Source organism: Cygnus olor, chromosome 9 (genome assembly GCF_009769625.2).
Source record: "Cygnus olor isolate bCygOlo1 chromosome 9, bCygOlo1.pri.v2, whole genome shotgun sequence".
In the NCBI taxonomy this organism is placed as follows: domain Eukaryota; kingdom Metazoa; phylum Chordata; class Aves; order Anseriformes; family Anatidae; genus Cygnus; species Cygnus olor.
In genome coordinates this window covers 13727832-13751245 of record NC_049177.1, presented here as the reverse complement: position 1 = coordinate 13751245, position 23414 = coordinate 13727832, and the positions used below count along the sequence as shown (strand labels likewise).

Sequence of the window (23414 nt, the reverse complement as noted above, 5' to 3'; positions counted from 1 at the left end):
CTGTACACAGGGAATTTTACTTTCTCTAAAATCTACTAAATAAATGTCCATTGCTGTTAAATACTACAGATTACAAAGTATATTGTCATTTCATAGACAATTATTTAAAAGAAACTTATGAAATCATCTGTAAGCTGTAATTTCTAGTAAGTTGCTTATTATTCAACTAAACATACTCTTCAAATGGGCAGAGTCTGCTTTTCCTAGCATAATTAGACCACAGATTAAACAAAACTTTTTTTTAAAGATTCTTTTTCTTGGAAAAACTTACTGTACACTAAGATGCCATTAACTTCACATCAAGAATCGTCCAGATTAAATGCACTACTATACATTTCTGCAAAATGATAAATATTTAAAATACAAGGTTTATAAAATTAACATGCCAGAAATTTTGGTTTTTACCACAATTTACAGAAATTCTTTACCCAATTTTGCTTATACAAGCCATCTTGGAGAACAGCCATTTCCTAAATGCACTTAAACAGAAAGTTAGCATACTGCCATGGCTAATAGAATCCTATAAAAAAATCACACTGATGTTACGTTACCTAAAAATTCTCCTTAAATTGTCCATAGAGTAGACAAATACAATATGAAGAATTGCATCTGCTGGCTTGCGGTTTCTGGTGATTATTTTAGTAGTACATAACCTGATACACAAGCATGTATCTACAGACACCATTTGTGCATGCACATCAGCAGGTGGAGCTCACCAAAAAAAAAAGCAACTTGTGTTGTTGCCCTCGTTACACCTGGAAAATCATCTCAGTTGTTACTTTGCAAAAATGTGCAGTATAATTCCTAGGTTTTCTTCTGCAAGCCTTAGTTTAGACACATATACATCCGCACCTTTGCGCATTATGTTATACCATGCTGTGCTATAAAGGATTGATTGACCTAAATTTAGGGTAGCTGTACTACATATGCATTTTTATATATGCAGCTTAGGGCTAGTAGTGAGAACAGCAGAGAGAAAAGGTGACAAACAGCTGTTGCGTGACTGTTCTACACAGACTCCTTTGGCTTTCCATTTTTACTTGGATGTCTCAAATTTCAAGTTTTGATGTCAAAATACTGACAAACCCCACATCGTGTCCAGCAGGATTAAATTTATTTTTTTTCATTAAAGGTTCCAAGTGCTCATTTAGAAGTTACTTCCTTCACAGCAATCTTCATTTTAGAAGGGGCTCGGGGGAGAAGAAGGGTGCAGAAGAAAATTGACTAACTCTTAGAATTTGGTCCTCCAGGATATATACTGATTGTGACTGACCTGCAGTCACTAGTATAAAAGCCAGCCTGGTGTTAAAACTTCTGCTGCAAAAGAGAAGTTACCACATCTTGTTATTAACAGCCTACCTCTAACCAGAGTCAGGGTAGGAATAAGAAAAGTTACAGGCCCACAAACAGAAGGACATTTCTGTAAGTCATTACCTGATTTCCCTTCCAAACAGTCCAAGAAAATGCAACCTAGACATTCTTGTCAGAGGCACATCTTTATGGCAGCAGTGAGACAGATGACAGTATAGGATACTAATTAGCAAAGCGGATCTGGTCATCCTGCCACTCAGAGTCTGCAACACATACAGCTATGCTCTGCTAACTCTAAGTACGAGCTACAGATGAACTTCATACTTGCTAACTGGTACTATTTCTACACCGAGCTAGCAGGTATTCCTTTAACTTTAAAACGTTTTCTTCAGCTGCTGAGGTATATGTACTGTGAAACATGAAACTCTTATACATTTCCCCAGCTACCATGATCTACAGCTACATTAGAGTGGTCGTTTTATCCAAACTATCTAACAAAATGCATATATTTCATTCTGTTAAAGACGACTTGCACTAAAAGGAGCAGGTTCTTTTCCTTCTTGACACTTAAGGCTTCTGGGAATCTGACTGCTGGAAACGGTTTAGCTTCTCTGGATTATTTGATGCCATTTGAGAAAAGTCACGAAAAATGTCCTGATAAATTTCATCTCCTACAAGGAAGAAAGAGGGGAAACAGTTTCAAACATTTGTGATAATTAACATCATCCATCATTGCACAAACACCTTACCATGCTACCATTTACTGTAGTAACATCTATATTAATGTGTAAAGACTTCTTATACAGATGGAATGATGCTGATGTGAACTGGGACTGTTTAATCACATGCACATTCTGTAGAAGCAAATTAAACAAAGCAAAACTATACCTGAAATAGTACCTCAAAGGCAGCCACACAGAGGAAAGTTCAGAGTTAGAAAGGAAAAGTGCAAGCGTTTTTAAGCAATGTAAAAATAAAAATGTTTATTAGCTATCAGAGAAAAAAATACTTGGTTTTGGAAAGGACGTGCTAACCAGGACTCATCAGTAAATTAGAATTATGGCATAAATAAAGATTTACTTGGAAACAGAGGTCAGAAGTCTAACAGCCAGAAAGAACTCTCCATGAAAGAAACAATCAGCAAACAAGAGTATATAAAAAAAAAGCAATCCTAAGTAACCAGGGAAATTATTGTTCATAAACATTTTTGGTCTATTACTTTCACAAGTATAAATTTTTAATGCATTATTGGACATATATCTTCTAGGTTTATAAAAGTCATGGTATTTCCTTTAAATTCTTTTTGTTTGCTGCTTATCTCTACCCTTTGTGTCTAAAACCAACCTGACCACTAGCGCAAATATTCCAAAATGAGAGAAGGCAGCAATTTTCATCTGCTCTGTCCCCATCCCCTCCTCTATCTACACAGGAAAACCACGATCAAGATAGAATACTTCTTAAGTCATGGCCAAGTCATTCTTCTACCATCTTAAAATGGAGATTTTCACATTTCTTTAATCTGCTGCAGCATTTTGGGCCTTGAATTAATGTTCATTTTAAAACATTAACCATACCATATTGACTTCAAAGGGAATTAAATGCATAAAACATTTGGTCCACTCAGGAAATGTTCAGCCATCCAAATTGTGCTGCTGTCTTCCCAACATGGATGACTGCATGGGATAAGATCCCAGCACTACTGCTCCCTGCTGACACCTTGATTAATAATATGACAGAAGAATCATCCCAAAATCTCTACCACCGTGTACGTTCCCCCGCCCGCCCCCCAACAGGATTGTGCAAGAAAGAAAAGCATAGTTTCACCACTAGTTTCAAAAGGGCAGATTTAAAAGGGATTTTTTGTTATAGACTGTACTACAGTGAAGAGTTACACTGTTTTGGTTTTCCATCTTTTTAATGTACATTTCCAATATTAGAGCCATTATCCTTTTCCAGTATTGGAGATGAGATGGCATTCATTTGAAAACACTTTCAGAAATGACAACTGACTTTCCAGAAATACTTAACACTGCATGTGGGTTTATATGAAAGTGTAATCACAGTTCTGCCCAGACTTTCAAGGACAAATAAATTCAGTACTACTCTACTAGGAAAACTTAGGTCTAGTAGAATTCCCTTTTGGTTTTCAGATTTAGTTTCAAGTATGTTCTAGAGATCAAACAGGCATACAACACATTTTATCATTAAGTTTTTGATAACTGCTTGCACTGAAAGATAAGCACAGAATGAAAGAAGAGTTTGTAATATCCATCAAAAGAACAGGTTCGAAGAGAACAAACGAGAATCAAGCTTGTGTGATGCAAGCAAAGCAACTATGTTTTTATTACTGAAATGGGTCCCATTCACGAACTAGTACTGTAGTTCAAGTTGCTGTATTTAGTTCTTTCAAATAAAATTGAAAGAAAAAAACAAAAGCTACTTTTGCAAGGTACATTGTGGTTCTATTTTTGGCTATTACATAACAAAAATATTACATACAAAAATAGATTAAAATAAAGTGCCCCTTTATGCTGCATTAAAATATTTAATACTGTAAACCTTATAATTATTTTAAAATCTTACTTTAAAACTTAATTCTGGAAATTCGATTTCCAAGTAATGTTTTCCCTAAAGTGCAGATTTTATATACAAAAATACTATAACACTGCTTTACCATTTAACACCAGAATAAATGAAAAGGCACACATCATACATTCAAGAAAAAATAGGAAGAAAAAAGTAGCAGTACTAATATCAAATAGTTAGCAGACATATTGTAGCACCAGAAGATGAGCACTCAAGTATTATACAAGAAACAGCACAATGGTGCATATGGCTTCTACCACCAGAAACAACCATTTTGTGGAACAAGCTAGTTTCAGCTAGTTCCCATTCTAAGAATATTTTGGAAGACCAACTGTACTTTGCAAAGCAATATATACATTCCCTAAGTAGCTCAAACCAGGCAGGTATATTTAAATCAGAGATGTTGACATTATTAGCTACATTATTAATTATCAACTGCATTACTAAAGCTGAGCAATATGCAGTTAGCTTCACTGTGATGACACTCTTACATTGATATTTACCCTCACATATCTCCCAACAAACACACAATTGTCTTAAAAATCCTTATTTTTTCTAGAACCATAATTTTGGAAAAGAGGAGTTCTACAGTAAGGGTAGTGCAGATATTTTAACACATCTATGTAGTGAAAAAGACCTGCCTTGTCTATGACCAAGTAAGGGTATTTATACATCCTAACAGTTGGACTCGATGCTCTTTGAAGGTCTTTTCCAACTAACTGTTCTATTCTAACAGCAGAGGGGCTTTGTGCTTACACTTAACACATTTACACAATCCTTCTAGCAGGCTAGCAGACATTAACATTTAAAACACTCAAATATTTACTTCAACTTTTAAAGAGACCTCAGCAAGTAACATTGCTGTATTCAAAGATACAGCAGGATCATCTGGCTGGGACACTGTGCTGTACAGCTTGTGGTCTGAGTTTCAGTAGGTATTCTAACAATACCCTCTCTTTGATTTTAGGTAAGCTCTGCCCCTTGCGGTGGCTCTACTTTCCACTGTCAATCTTGCCCATTTACAGTGACTAGAGATTGTCTGTAAAATATCTAGATCAGATTGCATCAGCTGCAGTCCCTAGATTCTACTGTAATACAGACTGACAAAAAGGTTAAGGTATTTTCAATAGAAGACTCACCTGCTTTTTATCTGCCTAATTGAAGAATCTAAAAATCTTTTAAACAATAGTAACAGGGAAAATAGTCTGCACCCCATCTTCAGTTTGAACAAACATTCATATTTTCATGTATGTAGTGCCAGAATTTATGAATTAGACCGTAAGCCTTGTAATATTTAGGAACCAACTTTGGCATTTTGTACAAATTACAGAAACATTTTCTACCTCATAATAATTTTAAATTTTTGACATGTCAATTAAGTGATCCAGAATATTCGTTTATGATTTAGCATATAGCTTTTGAATCAAAATACCTACTTCCCTTAAAATAAATGCATTTCACTATTTTAAACTGAAAGTTTTATTTTTACCTCTTCAAATAAGAACTAGAAGAATCAAAAATAATTCAATAATTGTTACCTTCAGGCTGTCAGTAAAGTAGTATGCATTATATCAGAAAACAGCCTTACATTCAACGTGACCAAACAGGTAATAGATTCCCCTCTCCACATATGTAACCTGCTGCATTTACAGTGGAGAACTCTTCCTCATTAAGCTCATAATTGAGTATTCACTTCTAAATTATTTGTTGCTCCTCCAGAGAGAGCTTGTGAAAGTCTGAGTGTCTTTAGTACTTTCATGGTTTTAACTTGACTTTCCTGGTTTTGTTTACAGATGAATTTGCAAAACATCTACTCTTCGCAGGGGAAATTTGTGAAATACATACATTTGGTTCATGTAATAGCACTAATCTGGGATACTGACAGGAGACTCAACATTGCCTCTTGAGTATATTCCAGCCCCAAACTAGTAAAAGGTACTAGTTACTAAAAAAGAGCACACAATCATTATGAATCAATGACAAACACACAAAGGCTTCGTAAGAGCGAGCCAAGAGTACTCACTCAACCTTAAAAGCAAGGTCTTCCTTTCACTACTGCCCAGCAGACCATGTTTTTGTGCCTACCTTGACAATCAACTGTGCCTTCATTACCGATCTTTGCACGAGATTAAATTAGGTTCTTAGGTAAACATAATAGAGGAAATGGCTTACATAAATATCACATCAGAACACAGTATAAATAGAGACTGACTGCCTGAGAATAAGTTGCACAGATTCATTAAATAATGTTATTTTCTTGTACTGGTTGCCTCAAATGCCTGCCAGGTGTTTTTTGTTTGTTTTTAAAAATCAAATGGTAAGATACTATGCATACAAAAATACATACTTAAGAATAACTGTTTTGTTAAATATCTTAACATAAAATATTTTTAAAATAAAAATGGAGGAAATAATGCTTTCCCATCTGTCTGGAGTTATTTTGCAATATTTGATACACATTTGTACATCAGTGTAGAAGGATTTTTTTCCCTAAAAAAATAATAAAAACAGGACCATTCCGCCAGCAGGAGAATGGTACCCTGTAATAACATGAACTCCTCAAGTGTCTCTGAGCAACCTGGCTTAAACAGACTGCTCTAACTGTCAGGTAAATCCTACCACTACATGAGTTTCAGTGGAATGTCAGTAGGAGAAAACCATACAACAAAGAGCAAAACAGATTGGTAATGGTTGTACTAACAAACTACCGTAATTATGTACTTTAAACACTGTCCTTTCAGGTCCCCTATATAATCTGACAAAACCGCACCATAATGAAGCTTTAAAATGTGTGTAACGCTTATAAAAACTATTATTGTATGAAGCTATCTTAAATTCTCCTCAGATCCTAAGGATCTAGTTGTAAACTGATAAATTCCTGAATACATTTCTTATACTGCATCTCAGTATGGTTATTAGTAGAGTATTGACCTGGCTGTCCATAGAGTCCTTCTGATTCACGCATTTCTTCATTCATCCTTGCTAAACGCAACCTGTGATTTCAGAAACAAAAAGAATAATGTCACCTTTAAAGCAATGAAGACGACTGCAAGTAAAGACCTATAGCCCATTCATGAACCTCAACAGCGAGGTCATCTATGGATACTGCACTCTGAATTTTCCTTTTGCTCTCCCTACATTTTACGTTTTCATGTAAAAGAATTTTGACACTTCCTACATTTTTAACTCGAAACGATATGAAAACTTAGATACCTAGTTAAAAAACATAACATACAACTTACAATGTTACAATATCTGCATTTGCAGCTTCTACAGCTATACTCAACGGATCTTTCCCATCTTCATCAGTGGCATGCTGGTTTGCTCCTCGTTTTAGGAATAAACACACCTGCCTGTTTAGAAAAAATAATTTAAGAACAATTTCCACAACAATAATAGAAAAAAAGCAAATAAAGCTGGATGCAATGTATTTGGCTTAATTTACCAAAAGTCTCTTGAACATTTCAAAATAGCACTATTCATCTATAGTAATTAAGATGTTAACACAGAAGTAAGCAAAGCCTTTAGCTATCTTTCCAAAGAGAAATAACTGTGAAATCATGCTATTACAGCAAGGAGTTGAACCCTTTAGAAGGTAAGCCTCTGCCTTTCTTTATCATCTTAGCTCATAGAACCAAAAAATTTCATTCTTTTTACTACAACAGAAGAGAAATACCGATTAGAGTAAATCAATACGGTAAAGAATCCTCAGACACAAGTGCCTGTTTTACTCAGTAGAAACTGATCTGATTTCTCTCTGCTGTTTTTCATCTATATATGTGCATATATAATATATATGCATGTGTACACACGTTTCTTCACCTATATAAACATGGCATGCTGACTAACCTTATACCTCAAACTCTCTCAAGATGTGAACTTGCACTTCTTTCAGGATTCATGCAGGCAAAGAGCATGGGCAGCACACAACAGATTATGTCCTCATTTGAGCTGAGCTGGCATGGAGTTTCAGTTAAAAGCCATGATTCCAAAATTCAGGATGTGATGTGATACATTTTGAATTGAAATCTTTCTGAGCAACACACAGGTGAGGTGAAACAGGAACATGCCTTGCCTCACTCACCACTATTTCTCTTACTTTTACCATACTTCTCAACAAAACGAGAAACAATCTCATGAGCCTTCACCAGATGTCTATGTCATTCCAAAACTTTATTAAATATACATTTTTCCAAAACGGACTTAAGTGTTTATAGTCATGTGCTTTGCTAGCAGATGAGATGTTCAAAAATGTTATTTTCTCACTCATCACAAAATTTTAAGAAGAAACTCTATCACCCGAAATATATTAAAATGCCTGAATATATTGGGAAGTGAAGCAGCTTTGTGTTAACAGAGATAGCCATTCACAGATTCTGGAACAGTGAGTTACCCAGTGTGTCCTAGAACTGTGGCATGGTGCAGCGGTCCTCTTCCTTTCGTGTCCCTGATGTTCACGTTGGCACCATTCTGCAGTAAGAATTCACAAGTAACCAAGGAGCCCTATGGAATAAGAGCAAAACAAACAATTTAACACCAGATCTCTAGAATCAGAGCCAAACCTGTCCTGCCGTCTCACTTGTCAGTCATGCTGTAAAGGAAACGAAAAGGATTGCCTCCATGTCAAGTTTAAACACTGCTAGGATGCATAACACTACATGTATAGCACTAGCAAGGAGCAATAGTTCAGAAACAACTTTGAGATAACTTTGTAAAGACAATTTCAGCATCACATTATCATTCAAGAGCAAAGCAAGCAGTTCAGAAGAAGCAGTGACACAAATATCCCTATTACTCCCCTTCCCCTCCTCCCACATCAGGATGCGGTATACCACATACCCCTTGCACTGCCTGAATGAGTGGTGTTGCTTTGTTTTCTTCTATATTGACCCAGTTTACTTCAGCTCCATGGGCCAATGCTTCTGCCATATCAGGAAGATTCTTCTCAAAAGCAGCTCGATAAAGCTGCAATCCTGGACTAAGCTGTTTGGAGTCAATGAACACAGAAGTCTCTTGCTTGTCTCCTTCTGAAAGGAAAAAGAAATATATATATTGCTTACCTGTAATTCCTGCTTCTGTAAGGTACCTCCTAGAATTCTGACCAAAGACATAACTTCTCTGTCATAAGGTAGCTCAGACTTTGTGAAATGCTCTGTAGTGGTGCCCCATTTTGCCAGAAGTCACCACACACATCTTTAGCTTGTGCCAGCATTCAAGCACGGACACATCACAGAATTATTACTGCCCAGGAAACCTTCCCTCCATGTTACTGGCGTGTGTGAATATCCTTCAATCTACCTATTCCGTGTCATTCCTAAGAAATGGTTTTAGCCAAGAAATGCATCTTGTCCCATACTGCAAGATATGAATACAAATAATTTCCTGCTGAGATGTAGTCATACCAATAATATCTTTCTGCAACAGTTTGATACATCTGAATATATAATGAAGCTAATACTGTTTTGAGAATTTTCATTAAAAGACACCATTGTCACATACCAGTTACTTGCTGGGGCTATAATCCTTTGGACTAAAGCATAATCTTTCATCTTGAAAAGAGTAATACAGAGTGGAGTGTGGGAAGTAAAGACATTTTTACATGTAAGCTTTCATGAGTTACAGCATCATAAGTGTTTTAACAATGTAGTCAGAGGATCTAAGCCACATGCTGCTTGCCTACAAACCACAGCTGTGAAGTACTGCATTTAAAATGTAGCTCAGAGCGCTGTGATGTGGTAGAATAAGCTTGCTTTATAATTGTTTTGGATATTTTGACAAGCCATAGTCCATATATCTGTCAGCCCAGGACAATAATAATAGTACATAATTTTATCACTTTATCAAGTTTGAGTAAAGAGGAGTAATGTTTAATGGCATGGTCAGTTCAATGTAAACAGAAAACTGAAAAATTAATAAAGACATTCAAGTAACATGCAATGCTTATTGTCTGTGACTTAACAGGAATTCTTTCTCCAGATATTTAACCATTTATGAAATTATTATGCATTTCTCTGGAGGCACTTCTATATTAAAATGAAGCACTACTTCATCTGCTAAAAAATTAAGTTTTGGCTCAATATCATCTGACTAAAAAAGTTCTCTGAACTTATTTAGGAGAATTCTATGTCATTCTCCGTACGAAGTCTGGAGGAGAGAAAGGTCACTCAGCCAATTACTACCCTTGTTAAAATGTTTCAGAGCACCAGAATAGAAGAGAGGTGAACATTATCATCAAGTACTAATCCTTTTGACATGAACATGCTAGCAAAAAAAAAAACAAGATTAAGTCTTCATCTTGAAGTACGAAGCCTAGAGCACCTGGTCCATACAAACTGTTAGCTGATATAGTAGAGGCAAGGTGTTCTCTGCTGTCATCAGCACTCTGCTGGATCCCACTGTCACTGCTTCTTACTGTTTGGAGGAGAAATGGGAATTACTATGCAGACCGTAAGTTACCTGCTTTTCACAGACATGATAATAAAGCAAGCTCTTATACTTGGTCCTGAATTCATCTTTATTTTTTTCCCCTCCCAATGACCAGTAATTATTCATTATTTAAAAGAAAATCTGAAGTCATATACTTCAACCATAACATTTATAACAATAGTGTGAAAGATTATTAGAAAGTTGGAAGATCAGGATAAGTAAAAAAGCTTTAATTATTTCATGTAAACACAAAGCAATATAGTAGCCTGGAGACAATGGATTAAAAGCAGGGAGATGGCCACAACACACAATGGGTCACTAGTGCAAATACTGAACATGCCATAGCTGTAGTACTTACTACTACGTAGTTTTGAAGAGGTATCAAAGTAGGAGAAGAGTGAATCTAGTTCATCAGGACAGAACAGAGACTCCCGCCTCGCCTCGTCGCTACTTACAGCAACCGCTGGGACATGCAAGTTAGCAAAGCACAAAGCAGGCAGTAAGGAAGGGATAGGGCAGGAAAGAACGTTATCGGAAAAACTAAGGATGGAAATACGGAGGAAAGAAGGTGGTTAATATGTTTCTGAATGGTAAGAACCCCCACTCCACAAACTCTTCTCATCTGAAAAGTGCACATTGCTCAACAAGCCTTTTCTCCCCTACACTTCTGAACTAGGATATGACCCATTAAAAGAAGGATTTGATTTCCCTGCATGAGGCAGGAAATCAGTAAATACAAAGAGTTACTTTAAAAATAACATGCATAACATAGCTCAGGAGAGAAGTGTGTAAATACCTTTTGGGGATGCCACACCTTGTTCCCCTGTCAAAAGAGATTTTTCAGGGGCACTGTGCCTTTTCTCTTCCTGACTTTGAAGAAAAACTTTTGTTCCAGATTCAAGCGGAGATACAGCTGCTACAGGCTGCTTTTCTACAAACTTTCTTTCCACATATTTTGCTCTGATGTACGCCTCTTTCTCCTGCCTGTCATATACAAAATGTTAGGAGTTAGTACGCGGATATTTTATTATTTTCCTATGTTATAAGGACATCAATTTCATACTACAGCCAGTAATCAAACTGCAATCCAGCATTGCACGTAGGACACATATGACATTTTCAGAAAGATCGAGGGCATATTGTCCAACTCTCTGGATTCTTAATTAAATTTTGCATAAGCCTCAAACGAAAGCAGCTTATAAAAAGTTAAGAATTAAATGTTAAAATAAAGTGTTATATTCATATGGGTACATTTTCTTTCAGGTAGAGACTCTAGAAAGCAGTATGTGGAAGGAAAACGTTATTCACTACATGTTATCTGTTGGTACTAATCCTTTAATAACTAATTAATATAGCATATATTTAGATTCTTCAGTAAAAACATTTGTTAAAGGAACATCAAGACTGCGTAAGAGAACAATAATCAAAACCCCAGGCAGGTACAATCACCAGATGCATAATGAATGCTGAGATATGTTTTCCTGAAACCTAAGGTTATCATCACATGGCACATACCAATTCTGACACAATGAAGAAAGCAGTTATAGAAGTACTATTATTGAAATCACTGAAAAGCAGTTACCACTAGAAGTAATATCTAGCAAATGTCCTACAGTTACAGACATGTTATCATTGCCTCCAAATTGCTAGCACTTTATAAATCATGCTTTTCAATAGCATGAAACTGTTTGACAGCAAGCAGCACAGAACTAGAAAGCTAATAAAAATGTTTTAAAAAACGTATCCTTTAAAATAGAACAAAACATTAGGAAACTACCTTCAAACAAATTAACATCAAACAGCAGACAGGTGTATAGTCATTAAAAGGTTGTTGTAAAATAGAGCTTGTGTGCAATGTAGGAACAACGAAAAGAGCATTCTGGGGATCAGGGAGCAAAAGTCGAACTTAAGAATGGAGTATAGATAGCAGCAAGTGAAATGAGCAGCGGGATATACAAGGTAAACCAAGAGCAGAAGCATCGCACTGGCACCAACCAAAATCTACAGAGGCTGGAGAGCTGAAGCTAGAACGGAAGTTAAGATAACTTTAACTTGACCTGACCCCAGGTCAGGTGGACTCAAAAACATGTGAGGAGAAAGGCAGGCCCATTTTAGAGAAGCAGACAGGTGAATGATAAAACTGGAATGGGAAGAGGCAGAAGCAGGTAACACGAACACAATGTAAAAACAGACTGCTAGCTTATACAAGCAAAAACCTTTAATCACTAGAGGAATACATTGGCCCAAAAGATAATCATGCAGTATTTGAAAGCCATAAAGGTGTATACCCCAGAAAGGCAGTGGTACAAAAGAAATAATAAATCAGGTACTAAGAAGAAAAAAATCATTTGCATTTATATTAAATAATGACGCAAATTGTTCAATTTAATGTCATTTATGACTATAATGAACAAATGAAATCTAGGTATATTACTACCTTTGGCTTCCAGGTTGTGGCTTCTTTACTCCCACTTTCTCCAACTTTGCTTCATATATTCTATTTATGACATCATTTCCCAATTCACACATAAGCTATGAAGCAAAATAAATTCAAATACAGTTACAAAAGGCTTTATCTACTTATTTAGTTGTTTTTACCTCACTCAGCCTATTTTCCCAACTCAGTGTTTTCACTGAGTTTTGTGAGTCCACTTCCAAAAATAAGCATGGGTTTATTTCATGACAATGAAACAATCAGTGAATAAAGGAAGCAAATTCAGAATAAGATAACAAAAATACAGTTATGATTGTAAAGTACTATTCCCTTCTGAAAGGGGATTATGAAAATGAATCTGTCATTGAAAAATCTTTTTTCTGCAATTAGAACGACATTTATGGGCCTCATCAACAAAGGCATTCTTTTCCACCAGCTTTGCTGTTATTCTTATCCCAATCCTTATCTGGCAAGACACGATTTCCTCATTTCTGTTCCAACTCGTCTAACATACATTTTTGCTGAACCATGATCAGTTACATCTATATGATCAAAGACAAAGCATTCTGCAGATACTACTTTTAGGTGAGCTCAGCCCATGAAATCCAACTTTCTGATGGCAACGAAGAGATTTCTTGCTTCTAGTAGCAGGTAAAATATTCAGCTTTAATTTACATGAACAAGAAAAGGGGTGGGGTGTTTTTTTGTTTGGTTTGGTTTGGTTTGCTTCCCTCCTCCCACCCCCCAGTATGAACTAAACTACTATTCAAAGGGTATTTGTGAACCTGAAAGTAGCATAAGGCTTTCTGGCTTGCAAGTTCGTTATCAAAAATTACTACTACTACTGCAGGCTGTATAAGAAAGTGTGAATAAAAACAAAAACAAAACCCACACCATTATAAACATTTTCTACTCAAAAGTAGAAGACATACACTGGTTACAAATATAAGTTTTTCCTGCATTGAACATTCTGATGCCATGGCTGTAGAACAACAATGTAAGTAGAAACTGTCATTTCAAAAAACTATCATACCTTTAGCAGTTCAGGTTCCCATGAATCCAGTGTTAAAGATCTTACTTTTGAGAAGTGGACTCCTAGGCTCCTAAACAGGAAAAAAAAATTAACTAGTAACTGTATGCAATGTCTTACCTCAGATAGCTTTACCATTGGTTTATGCAAATAAAGCCAGTTACCTTCACTCTGTTTACAAAAAGGGTTTCTAATCTTGCTTTAATATATACTTTAAGAGGCAAACAACACACTTCATAATTAAGTCAATGTGTAAGTCAGATATACTTCTGAAGAGCCAACCAACCTGTGTATCCCAGAGCACTCAATACAAAGCGTGATTCCTAGGTTGATACTGGCCCAGCGAGGATCTGCCAAACCACAGTCACAGCAGGCAGCATTACCAGGAATACACTGAACTCGCTGTAGAGCGCTTTCTCCCTTTAACAATTTCTCTTTTGTCTCGCTGCCCGTTTCTAAGCTTCCAGTAGAAGGGGATGGTTTCTTTTCCTGTTTCTAAAAAAGAAACAAAATAAAAGACAAAATTTAAGAAAAAGATCCTACAAATACCGAGATCCTGACTGTGCACTAGAATCCTAGAGAAGAAGCTTGTGCATTTAAAGTCAAAGAAAGCCACAGAACTGAAAAGAAATTCTTAACCTTTTTAGAAGTATAGAACTAAGTATAACAGCTATCCTATATCCAATAATCCTATGAATTTTTATCCCACTACAAAAAAAAACTCATCAAAACTTACAAGCCAAAGTACCACTAGAAAGATGGAGTGAAAGACAGATTAGACAATTACTGCCATCAAAGTTTCATTGCATTTACACTGAAAGACAGCAAATGGATTTTTTTTTTCACTTCTCACAAAAAAGATGTTCTATTTTTAATCCTCAAAATTCAAAAAGTGTTGCTTGATTTTTAAACTCACCTCAGATTCATCCCCTTTTTCTCTGTATGCTGTAGCAATACTGGTCTGAACAGCCTTAATCCACGCCTGCCGCAGCTTTTCTGAGTCAGCCTGAAGCATGCAGCTTCTGTGAAGAATCACATATGCACTCAGAGTCAGAGACTGAGCAAGCAGCTATAACCACACTGTTCAAAAAAATTCAGACTCATGTCAAAGTCTCTTGCTAACAGCACAAGTACACTGTTTAGTATGCATTGCTTAGTATCCATTTCTTTCCAGGTAACAATGCAGCTGACCACAAACTTCTTGTTTCAAAACTATTTATAGGTAATACTAAAATATATGACTCTTCAAGTAACCCAGAGAATAGCTTAACTTGCTATTCCCTTTTTTATTAATTCCAAATTTTTCATGTTTATATCCTTACGTACAATTTACCTCCATGACTACCTACACAAGATGCAGCTATCAGCCCTTGAAAACACAGTTCATTCACCAAGATAGAATGATTTTGAAACTCTGACTAAGAACTACTTTTGACACTAACAGCCAAAGGAAACAAATCACAAAGTATACAGCTTTTCAAGAACTTAAGGGCTGAAAAAGAACAGGCAAGCAGGAACAAAATACTTATTAATGAACCACAGGCAAGGATGCAAGCATTAGGACAGCTGTCTATTAAGAGAAGAAAAATAAGGATTGGGAAATATAGATACACCAGAACCTAAAATAAGTTTGACTCAGCATCAAAAACTTACATACGGCCACACTCAAACTGTTAATGAAAAAAACAACATCTTGCCCTTACTGCAGCAGGAACTGCCATACTTTCCCAAAATACAACTAACGCACCTTGTTGCCAGAACCCCAAAATACTTGTATTTGGTAGTTTCATTTAGTGCATTCTTAAATGTAGTTTAACATTACTGACTCAAAAATTCATTTTGTGTTTGTTTCTCATTATCTCAATTAGAAATTTAGAGAAACTGAACTATTGTCTACACTACCAGCCACACTACTTGTGTGGAGTAGAACTACACATTTTCTACTACTAAGTCACAAGAGCTCCATGACCACAAGCCATTTATACATAAAGCACAAGAACACATGTTTATTTTAATACCAAAAGTAAACTAAATACTAGGAATACTTCTCACAGCACCACTTACTCTTAGCCAATGTTTCAGAGAACAGAATTGTTCAGATATTTTCCCTGTTTGTCCCAAGAGACATATTCATCTTGTGTTTCACAGCAACTAAATGTAATTTCATTTATTCATGTTTTAAGTAAACAAGTGCTCCACCACTTCTCCTTACTTTGTTGGAGAAACCACCTCAAAACAGAAACGTCTTTCTATGTCTTCACAGTGTTTAACTGTGCAAAGCCTCAAGTCTTCAACAACTACCGTGGGATTATCCTAAGAGAAAAAAAATAAAGGGGTCACAGATGAACAAAACAGTTGCTAATACTCTCAAATTACTTCTCATTTCATTTTATTTTCTTGCTTTACAGATTTTTTCCCACAGATTTTTTTTTTCAATAAATGGTATTAGAGATACTTGTCAATAAATATTTACTTCAATTTTCATGCTTGTTTATATTTTGTGAAAGTTTTGACTATGCCTTTTTATCTGCAATCTAATTACCAAATAATCAACAGCTTAAACAACAACATTCAAAGGAGCCCAAAGGTAATTGTCTCTCTTCTCAGAATGTAACTTACAAAGAAATCAGAAAGGTTACACCAAAATAAGCTGTTTTCAGTGCCAGGTACAAATCCAGAAGCTGGGATGCAGTGGTTTTGAAAGTTTGATTCACGTCAGAAGACATCTATTCTAAGCTAATGGCATTTTAAAGGTTCCTTTTGTAATATAAAAGCATATCAAAATGTAATTGGAAATTATAAACACACAAACTGCCTAAAACATGCTAACACAAACTCAACTATTTGTTTCCTTATCAACCACAAAAACAAAGATCTTATCTCCTGATCTGAGAGCATCGGATAACAACAGGCTCTGAACCTGATCTGGTAACACTGAATCACTAAGTTTTTTTTTGTTGTTGTTTTTTTTTGCCTTCTGCACCCAGTTCTCTGACAGTTTTTTTCCAAACATCAAGAACAGCTACAGCCTTGTGGCAACAAATTGATTCTAGAACAGTAAATCAAAGGGATATGGGCCCAAAGGTTGATTGAAAAAGCTGGCTTTAGGCTTGGGCAGAGCTGTGCTTGCTGCTGTATACAACAGCGGTGATAACAATTGTACTTTTCCACTGGCAAAAAGACAGACATCAACTGCTGAATTGCCTTAGGTGTTTAGTATTAGATGCACATATGTAGCATCCACAACTGTTTTGTAACAAATATTTTCATGTCTTTTTATTTTCCTCTCTCTCCAAGCACAAAATTGGATATGAAAGACCAGTAACTGGAGAGAGCAACTCCTTAAGGAGTTGAGCAGAACAGCCCAGGGAACAGCACGGAGCATTTAGTCTGCCGGCAAGTGTGTACAAGCCTTTTGGGACCAACAACTTCCAAGGCTCTTGCTTAAGTCTTCTCTGTAACAAGGTATCAAAAATGCATTAAATAAGGTATATGATTACAAGTCCCTGTGTGAGAGTCCAAAAATCTGTAAATTCAGGTGTTAATGTCATTTTACAAAGAAAGAATTAATTTAGAAAAGTAGGTTGTTCGAGACCATACAGGATGTCCCTGCTAGCGCTCTGCTTTTACTTCCCCATGTCAGAAATACCATCACCCACACCAAACTACCCCAAGACAAATTTTGATACCTACCTTAAATTTCTTCTGGTACACAAGTTGATTATTTTGTATTGAGAACCAGCGCCTATTTGAATAAAAAGACATCCAAACAGTATGTAACTGGTTTCACACTTATGTGACTGAAATATGCTAGCATACAGTCTACAGAGAGACTGTAAGAAAAAAAGAATTCACAGAAGTAATGCCAGTCAGTTTTGACACGTATTTCATGAGACTATGAAAGAAGGAGAGCAGAGACAAAACAGAACAGAAAGCAAGGTTCAAATAATTCAAGTCTTAAACAAATACATTCGTGTTATGGCAACATTAGTAAAGCTATCGTACACAACACCTTCATTTCAAAGAACATTTACTTCTGTATTTTAGCAGCAAGCTACAATTTTCAGTGATTTGATAATACAAATTCGGATGGTTTAAATTACAAACTATGCAAACTACTCACTCCTTAAATATTTTCAGTAGAAGAAATAACTTACCAAGGCATTAAAAAAAACACTAGACTGTTACTATTCCATGCAAGTTTCTCTATGTCTGTCATTTCTTAAAATTTTAGATAAAAAATTGCACATAAACATAAAACAACAATAGAATCTTTTAAGTAGGATCTTAAGTTAAGCCTTTGGTTTATAGGAAACTATTAAAAAGATTAAGGCATCTTATAAAATCCAGAAGATAACACTTGAGGAAAAAATCCTCTGAACTGTATCATCCCTTGTAAAACTCCTGTTCAGATGGGATGCAACTGAAAGAGAACAATAAAAACATTCAACGTTTGGGAAAAATTCTGACTAGCTCAGACCCAGAACAACTGCTTTTATTCTGACTGCTGGAAGTTAAAAAAAAAAAAAAAAGCAAACATAACCATCCCCTTGTAGCTTTTCTGGGGAATGTGCAAAATAGAAGCTAATCAATCACTGGTTTTGAACTGACAAAAAATACAGGAATGCAAAAAGTAATTCGGTCCTGTGGTGAGATTGGCACATATTTATTTTGCTCAAGCTTATAACATGAACCCGTGTTTACCATAACATAATGGCTCAGTTACCTGAAATTTCTTATTTGTACTGCAAATCGCTTTTTGTCCTGCACTGCCAATTCGTTTGAGTGGCAACAGTACACAAAATACCACTGAGAACAAGATATGGTGCAGTACAAACTGGTGAATATCAAGCTGCAGGTCACTAAAATTAGTAACAAGAGGGCTCCGTATGACTATTCAATCACCACAAGCCATTCATGAAAAGAAGCACACACATTGTTAAGAAAATACAAAGGGAAAGAAATTACACAAGTTAGATTCAAATCAGAAAACCTAGTATTTGTTAGGAAAGTTAGTACATAGTAGACAGATGAGATTCTACCTTTTAACAAGTATTCCTTTAAAATGTTGTGCAGATATATTTCATTTAAAAGTAACAACAGTCTTCTTTCAATACTGGATTTATGTCAAAATAGCTGTAATCTTTTTGGGTTAAAATAATTAAGCAGATTTATGCAAAAACAACTTCTCAGTTGATTAACAACAGTAGTTTTGGTCACTGCTATTTAAAAGGTATCCTTTCTACCATCTATTTAAAAAACATATATAGTAATTAAGCCTCTAATACAAGATAAGGCAGGTAACTGCCAAGATTTAAGTAGGTAACTCAACCAAAAAAAAAAAGCAGACTGGAAAAGGAAAATAAACCAAGGTGTTTGGTCTTTTATTTTATGGAAACTTAATACCGAAGATAAAAACATGAAAAGTAGTGCCTAAGTTACAATGGAGGAAAAAAAAAAAAAAAGTAGCCCTGCCCCAAGATAACATGCAATGGAGCTAATCTCTAAAAATGAGATTGGTGTGATTTACTTCATTAATGTCGTACTTCATTGTTCTAAAGCCAAATGTTTAGCAAATCACTAAAGTAAAAATCAGCTCCATTCTCATACCAGATATAAACGAGCACAACAAATTGTACAAGTTTGTGTCATCTTTAAAGCCTAATCTAGAAGTTTTCAAAGTATTCCAGGCCCTTTTTTCCGCCACCTCCATTAGAGAAATGGAATCTGTTTAAAAAAGTTGCCAAGTTCAGCCAAAAAGCATTGGTGTATGTGTGTGTGTGTGTGTTACTTCTTCACTTTTTTTTTTTTTACAGAAACTTTTACTGAACATGATAAATAATTTAGAGCACAGCATAACTTATATCTCCCATTTTTGAAGTAGACTTCAATGGAAAATAATGCTATTACACTTTATTGTACTCCGTAAAAAATGGAAGTGGCAGCCTCCCTTCCAAAATGTCAGCGCCATAGCAATTTAATTCGGGCCAAAAACTTGATATTCTCTAAATTTGGAATAGTTCATAAACTCTACTGTAGGAAACAGAGTGCTTGGGGCTTACAGCAGTAACAGCCAGGAAACTTGAGCTATAACACAGGTACTGGAGGTGCTGCTATGGGGTATACTTAGCCATGTCCTGTGCTAAGAATTGATGTTCATGCATCTTTAGACAGCTGTAATACTAAAAGTTATCAAAGTTTCCTTAAATGTGACATTCTGTCAAAACAGTAGGAGAGAAGCATGGTGAAAGAAAACACACTGGGCAATCTTAAAGTAATTTGCACTGCCCCACTGAGTTTATAGCAGTACTTAAATACAGTTGTTTGGGTTTAGAAACTACACGTTTTCTGTCATTTACACTAACATAATTCAAACATAATTCAAAAAAGTATTTGTTAAATAGGAAAACAAAATATTCATTAAAAAGCATTTCAAATTTCTGAGAACTGAGAGAAGTAATAACAAAAACATCTGAATTTTACATAATAATTTAACCATGCTTGCTGATTTTTGAAAAGGAAAACATTTTCTTCACTGACATAAGCATGCAAATAAAACAGCGATTAAGAATGCACAACATTTAAAAGTTACATTTCTATTTCCAGTGCAGTTGGCGAGAAAAATCCCACCAGCGTACAAAGGAAACAAAAAGTCAAGACACTGATCTCATATGCTCAGAAGTTTGAGTGCATAAACTTTGCTTTAATTCCTTTTCAGCTAAAACCAGATCAACCTTACTAATTCTTTTGAAAGCATTGAGCAGCAGGTGTGTTGGCATCCCAGGCAGAATCCTTCTGTTATTTTCTTAGACTGAGCCACTTCACATCCATCGCAAGTAATCAAAATTAAATGCAGGGTTAATTTAGAGCTTTTGCGTGCCAAAGAAACACTGGGAAGGTATAAAAGAAGCTGGTTGGTACCTGATGTGATCTGGCTTTTTCCTGTCATGTGAAAAAATGGGGGAGGATTAAAACATAAGGGAAAGGAGGAAGAGGAATGAAAAATGCAAAATGAGCAAAATAAGCAAAGAATTAGCATGATCTGAAAATACAGCAGAATTAAAAAGGAAAATATCTAATGCACCAACCCAAAACCTATGCAGAATACACTATATTTGGTAAAGGCTCTCTACACACACGTACATTTTATTCACACACACCTTTTTTTAATCTGAATTTCTAAGAACCAAAAGGTTTTTAACTATTGTTCCATAATAAATTAAACTGATTTTGTTTTCTTGTACTTCCAGAAAAGTTGTGTAAAATAAGATGTCATTTCAACGGATAAATATACAACCAAAAATGTCTCCATAACAACTGCTGTGAGACTTCACATTAAAGACTTAATAAAAATTTAATTTTCTTTCCACTGAAGTGTCTCATCTGAAATACAAACTTACAGTTTACATTTACAGTATAAAAAGGTTCCAAAATCTCCACCTCTTTCAAAACAAAGTAACATCAAATGACAATTAGCTCTCGTGGTTTACTTGGTAACCATTTGCTTGTCATGCCAGCAGAATACAGAATTATCCCAAGACTAGGAAACTTGATGCAAATGTCCAAATTAATGGTAGTCTTTGGACAATTGAACCAAGTTACCAACTGCCTGAAAAAGAAACTATATCATCCTAGCAAGAAATTAATTTGGACTAGAAACAAGTTTTGATACATTAGAACAGCTTTGTCCTTCTTCAAAGGTCTGCATTATATGGTTTCAAGTTTTTTCTCTCCACAGTAACTGTACTTTTCCCACTAAAATCCACTACAGTATCCATGGATTCAAATACCAAGACATGCACACAGAAGCATCACGTTATCCAAAATCATAATGATGTGTCCAAGCCAGGCAAAGTTCATCGCACCACTTCCTTTTCTCATGTTTTTAATGCTGGCAAGTATGCACTAATGGTGATAAAAGCAATGATTTTTGATACCTTTTCCTAATTTTGTTGTAAAGGAGCAGTTTGAAAGGCCTAGAACCATCAAAATACCAACTGACACCAACAGGAAGAAAAGAGAACCTACTGTATTACAACTGACACTGCCATCAGCTGTTAGCAAGATTAGTGCCATCACCATTGGTTCAGAATATCAGGTAACTCCTGTATTTCTTTCTAGATGAATTATTCTAGTTTCGTTTCAGCTGGTCGATTTTCCATCCCTCACTTTCCCCTCAAAGATGGGCATATAACGAAGAAGCAAGCTACCTACCTGACTAGAACACTGAAAGTATCTTGTCTGTATCAGGGGGCCTCAGATTTCAGCTCTGTATTCCTCATACAAAATACATCATTCTCTAAATGTTTCCTCCTTCGGTATTTCACTGCACGTTTTTATGCACAGAACAGCTGAAAGCAACGACAGTCCTTTCTTTGGCTGGAAGTACGCTCTAGCCTCTACTATATGTTGAACTTCAGCCAGTATCATCTCCATGCAGGTGAAACTGCAATACTACGGAATTAAAGCATTCCATCAGGGGAAACAGGCAGTGGAAAGAGGCAATGACCACCTCAGTGCCTACAATGTAGCAAGCAATTACAAATGATTCAGAAATAAAGATAGGATAAAAAACTTTTGGTTTTAGTAAAACATGAAAAATGAAGCTAGATTCAGATAACAGTTATTGTCATTAAGCTCACTTATTACTATTATACTACGTCAAATAAGTTTCACAATTAGTAATGGTTTGTGAATATATGAGTTACTAAATTAAAATGATTCATTCAATTTTTAAACCATGGATATAGAGGGCTTATCCACTGCTTAATTCTGACACATCCATCTAGCCTATCACAATGAGATAAATTAGTTTGTCGCTGTTGTGAGAAATAGAAAAAATTACAATCTGTCATAGCTTTGCCAGGGATAGAGTCAATTCTCTTTGCAGAGGCTTGTATGATGCTGCATTTGGATTTTTTCTGAAAACAGTGTTGATAGCACAGATGTTTTCAGTTGTTTCTGATTCTCTCCCCCATCCCACCTGGGAAGAGCAAGTGAGCAGCTGTGTGGTACTTGGTGCCTGATGGGGTTAAACCACAACACCAGCAAGCATTAACCGTATGTGAGAAGTAGGTTAGCTCTGAGTCATTACTGAGCTGTTTACCTTGGCTCTCTAAAATGACTTATTGTTTGAATGTTTTGATTGAGTACCTTTGAAACACGTAAACTTACACTATGACCTTCTTTCAGGACATCTTGATTTAATTATGACTTCCTTTGTGCCCATATTAAATTTTCAACAGACAAATTAGTTTTAATCAAAGCCTATACCCAATCATCTTAAAGAACAATACAGTTACAGTAATAGTAGGTACGAAGCCATGTCGAAAGAGAATTATCAGCTACCTTCCAACACTGCTGTCCTGCTTCCTTCTGTTACCTCCCCACAGAGCAAAGCCTTTATAATACACAGAAGAACCCAAAGCAAGAGTTAGGGTTTTGTCTTCAGTCACTTATTAAGAGGCTGCAGTCAACCCCGCAAAGCACCTTGCAAAAAGGACTCCTTGAGCCTGATGAAAATTCGGTGAAGGCCAGCCTCCTGCCCTGCTACTGTGGAGTTTTCTCAAAGCGTGTTTACACTAACTTTTTACTTCTGACCAGGAAAGTGCTCTTCAATCATATCTA

At 35.9% G+C, this 23414-nt stretch overlaps 1 protein-coding gene across 4 annotated transcripts in view; it reads right to left on the bottom strand.

Annotated features, from left to right (window-relative positions):
- Positions 1-1097: 1097 nt before the first annotated feature.
- ACAP2 (ArfGAP with coiled-coil, ankyrin repeat and PH domains 2) overlaps positions 1098-23414 on the bottom strand; it is a 62588-nt gene continuing 40271 nt past the window's right edge. Inside the window, exons 11-25 of one of the 4 annotated variants that reach the window (XM_040566995.1) lie at positions 20709-20729; positions 17481-17532; positions 16000-16100; positions 14704-14809; positions 14074-14282; positions 13791-13860; positions 12761-12855; positions 11120-11307; positions 10682-10786; positions 10216-10308; positions 8737-8924; positions 8291-8400; positions 7140-7250; positions 6829-6890; positions 1098-1982 (exon numbers count right to left, since the gene is read on the bottom strand). In XM_040566995.1, the coding sequence (XP_040422929.1) occupies positions 1879-1982; positions 6829-6890; positions 7140-7250; positions 8291-8400; positions 8737-8924; positions 10216-10308; positions 10682-10786; positions 11120-11307; positions 12761-12855; positions 13791-13860; positions 14074-14282; positions 14704-14809; positions 16000-16100; positions 17481-17532; positions 20709-20729 (1615 nt within the window). In that variant the 3' untranslated portion in view covers positions 1098-1878. The remainder of the gene's footprint in view (positions 1983-6828; positions 6891-7139; positions 7251-8290; positions 8401-8736; positions 8925-10215; positions 10309-10681; positions 10787-11119; positions 11308-12760; positions 12856-13790; positions 13861-14073; positions 14283-14703; positions 14810-15999; positions 16101-17480; positions 17533-20708; positions 20730-23414) is intronic. The other 3 variants (XM_040566997.1, XM_040566996.1, XM_040566998.1) reach the window with 3 other exon arrangements.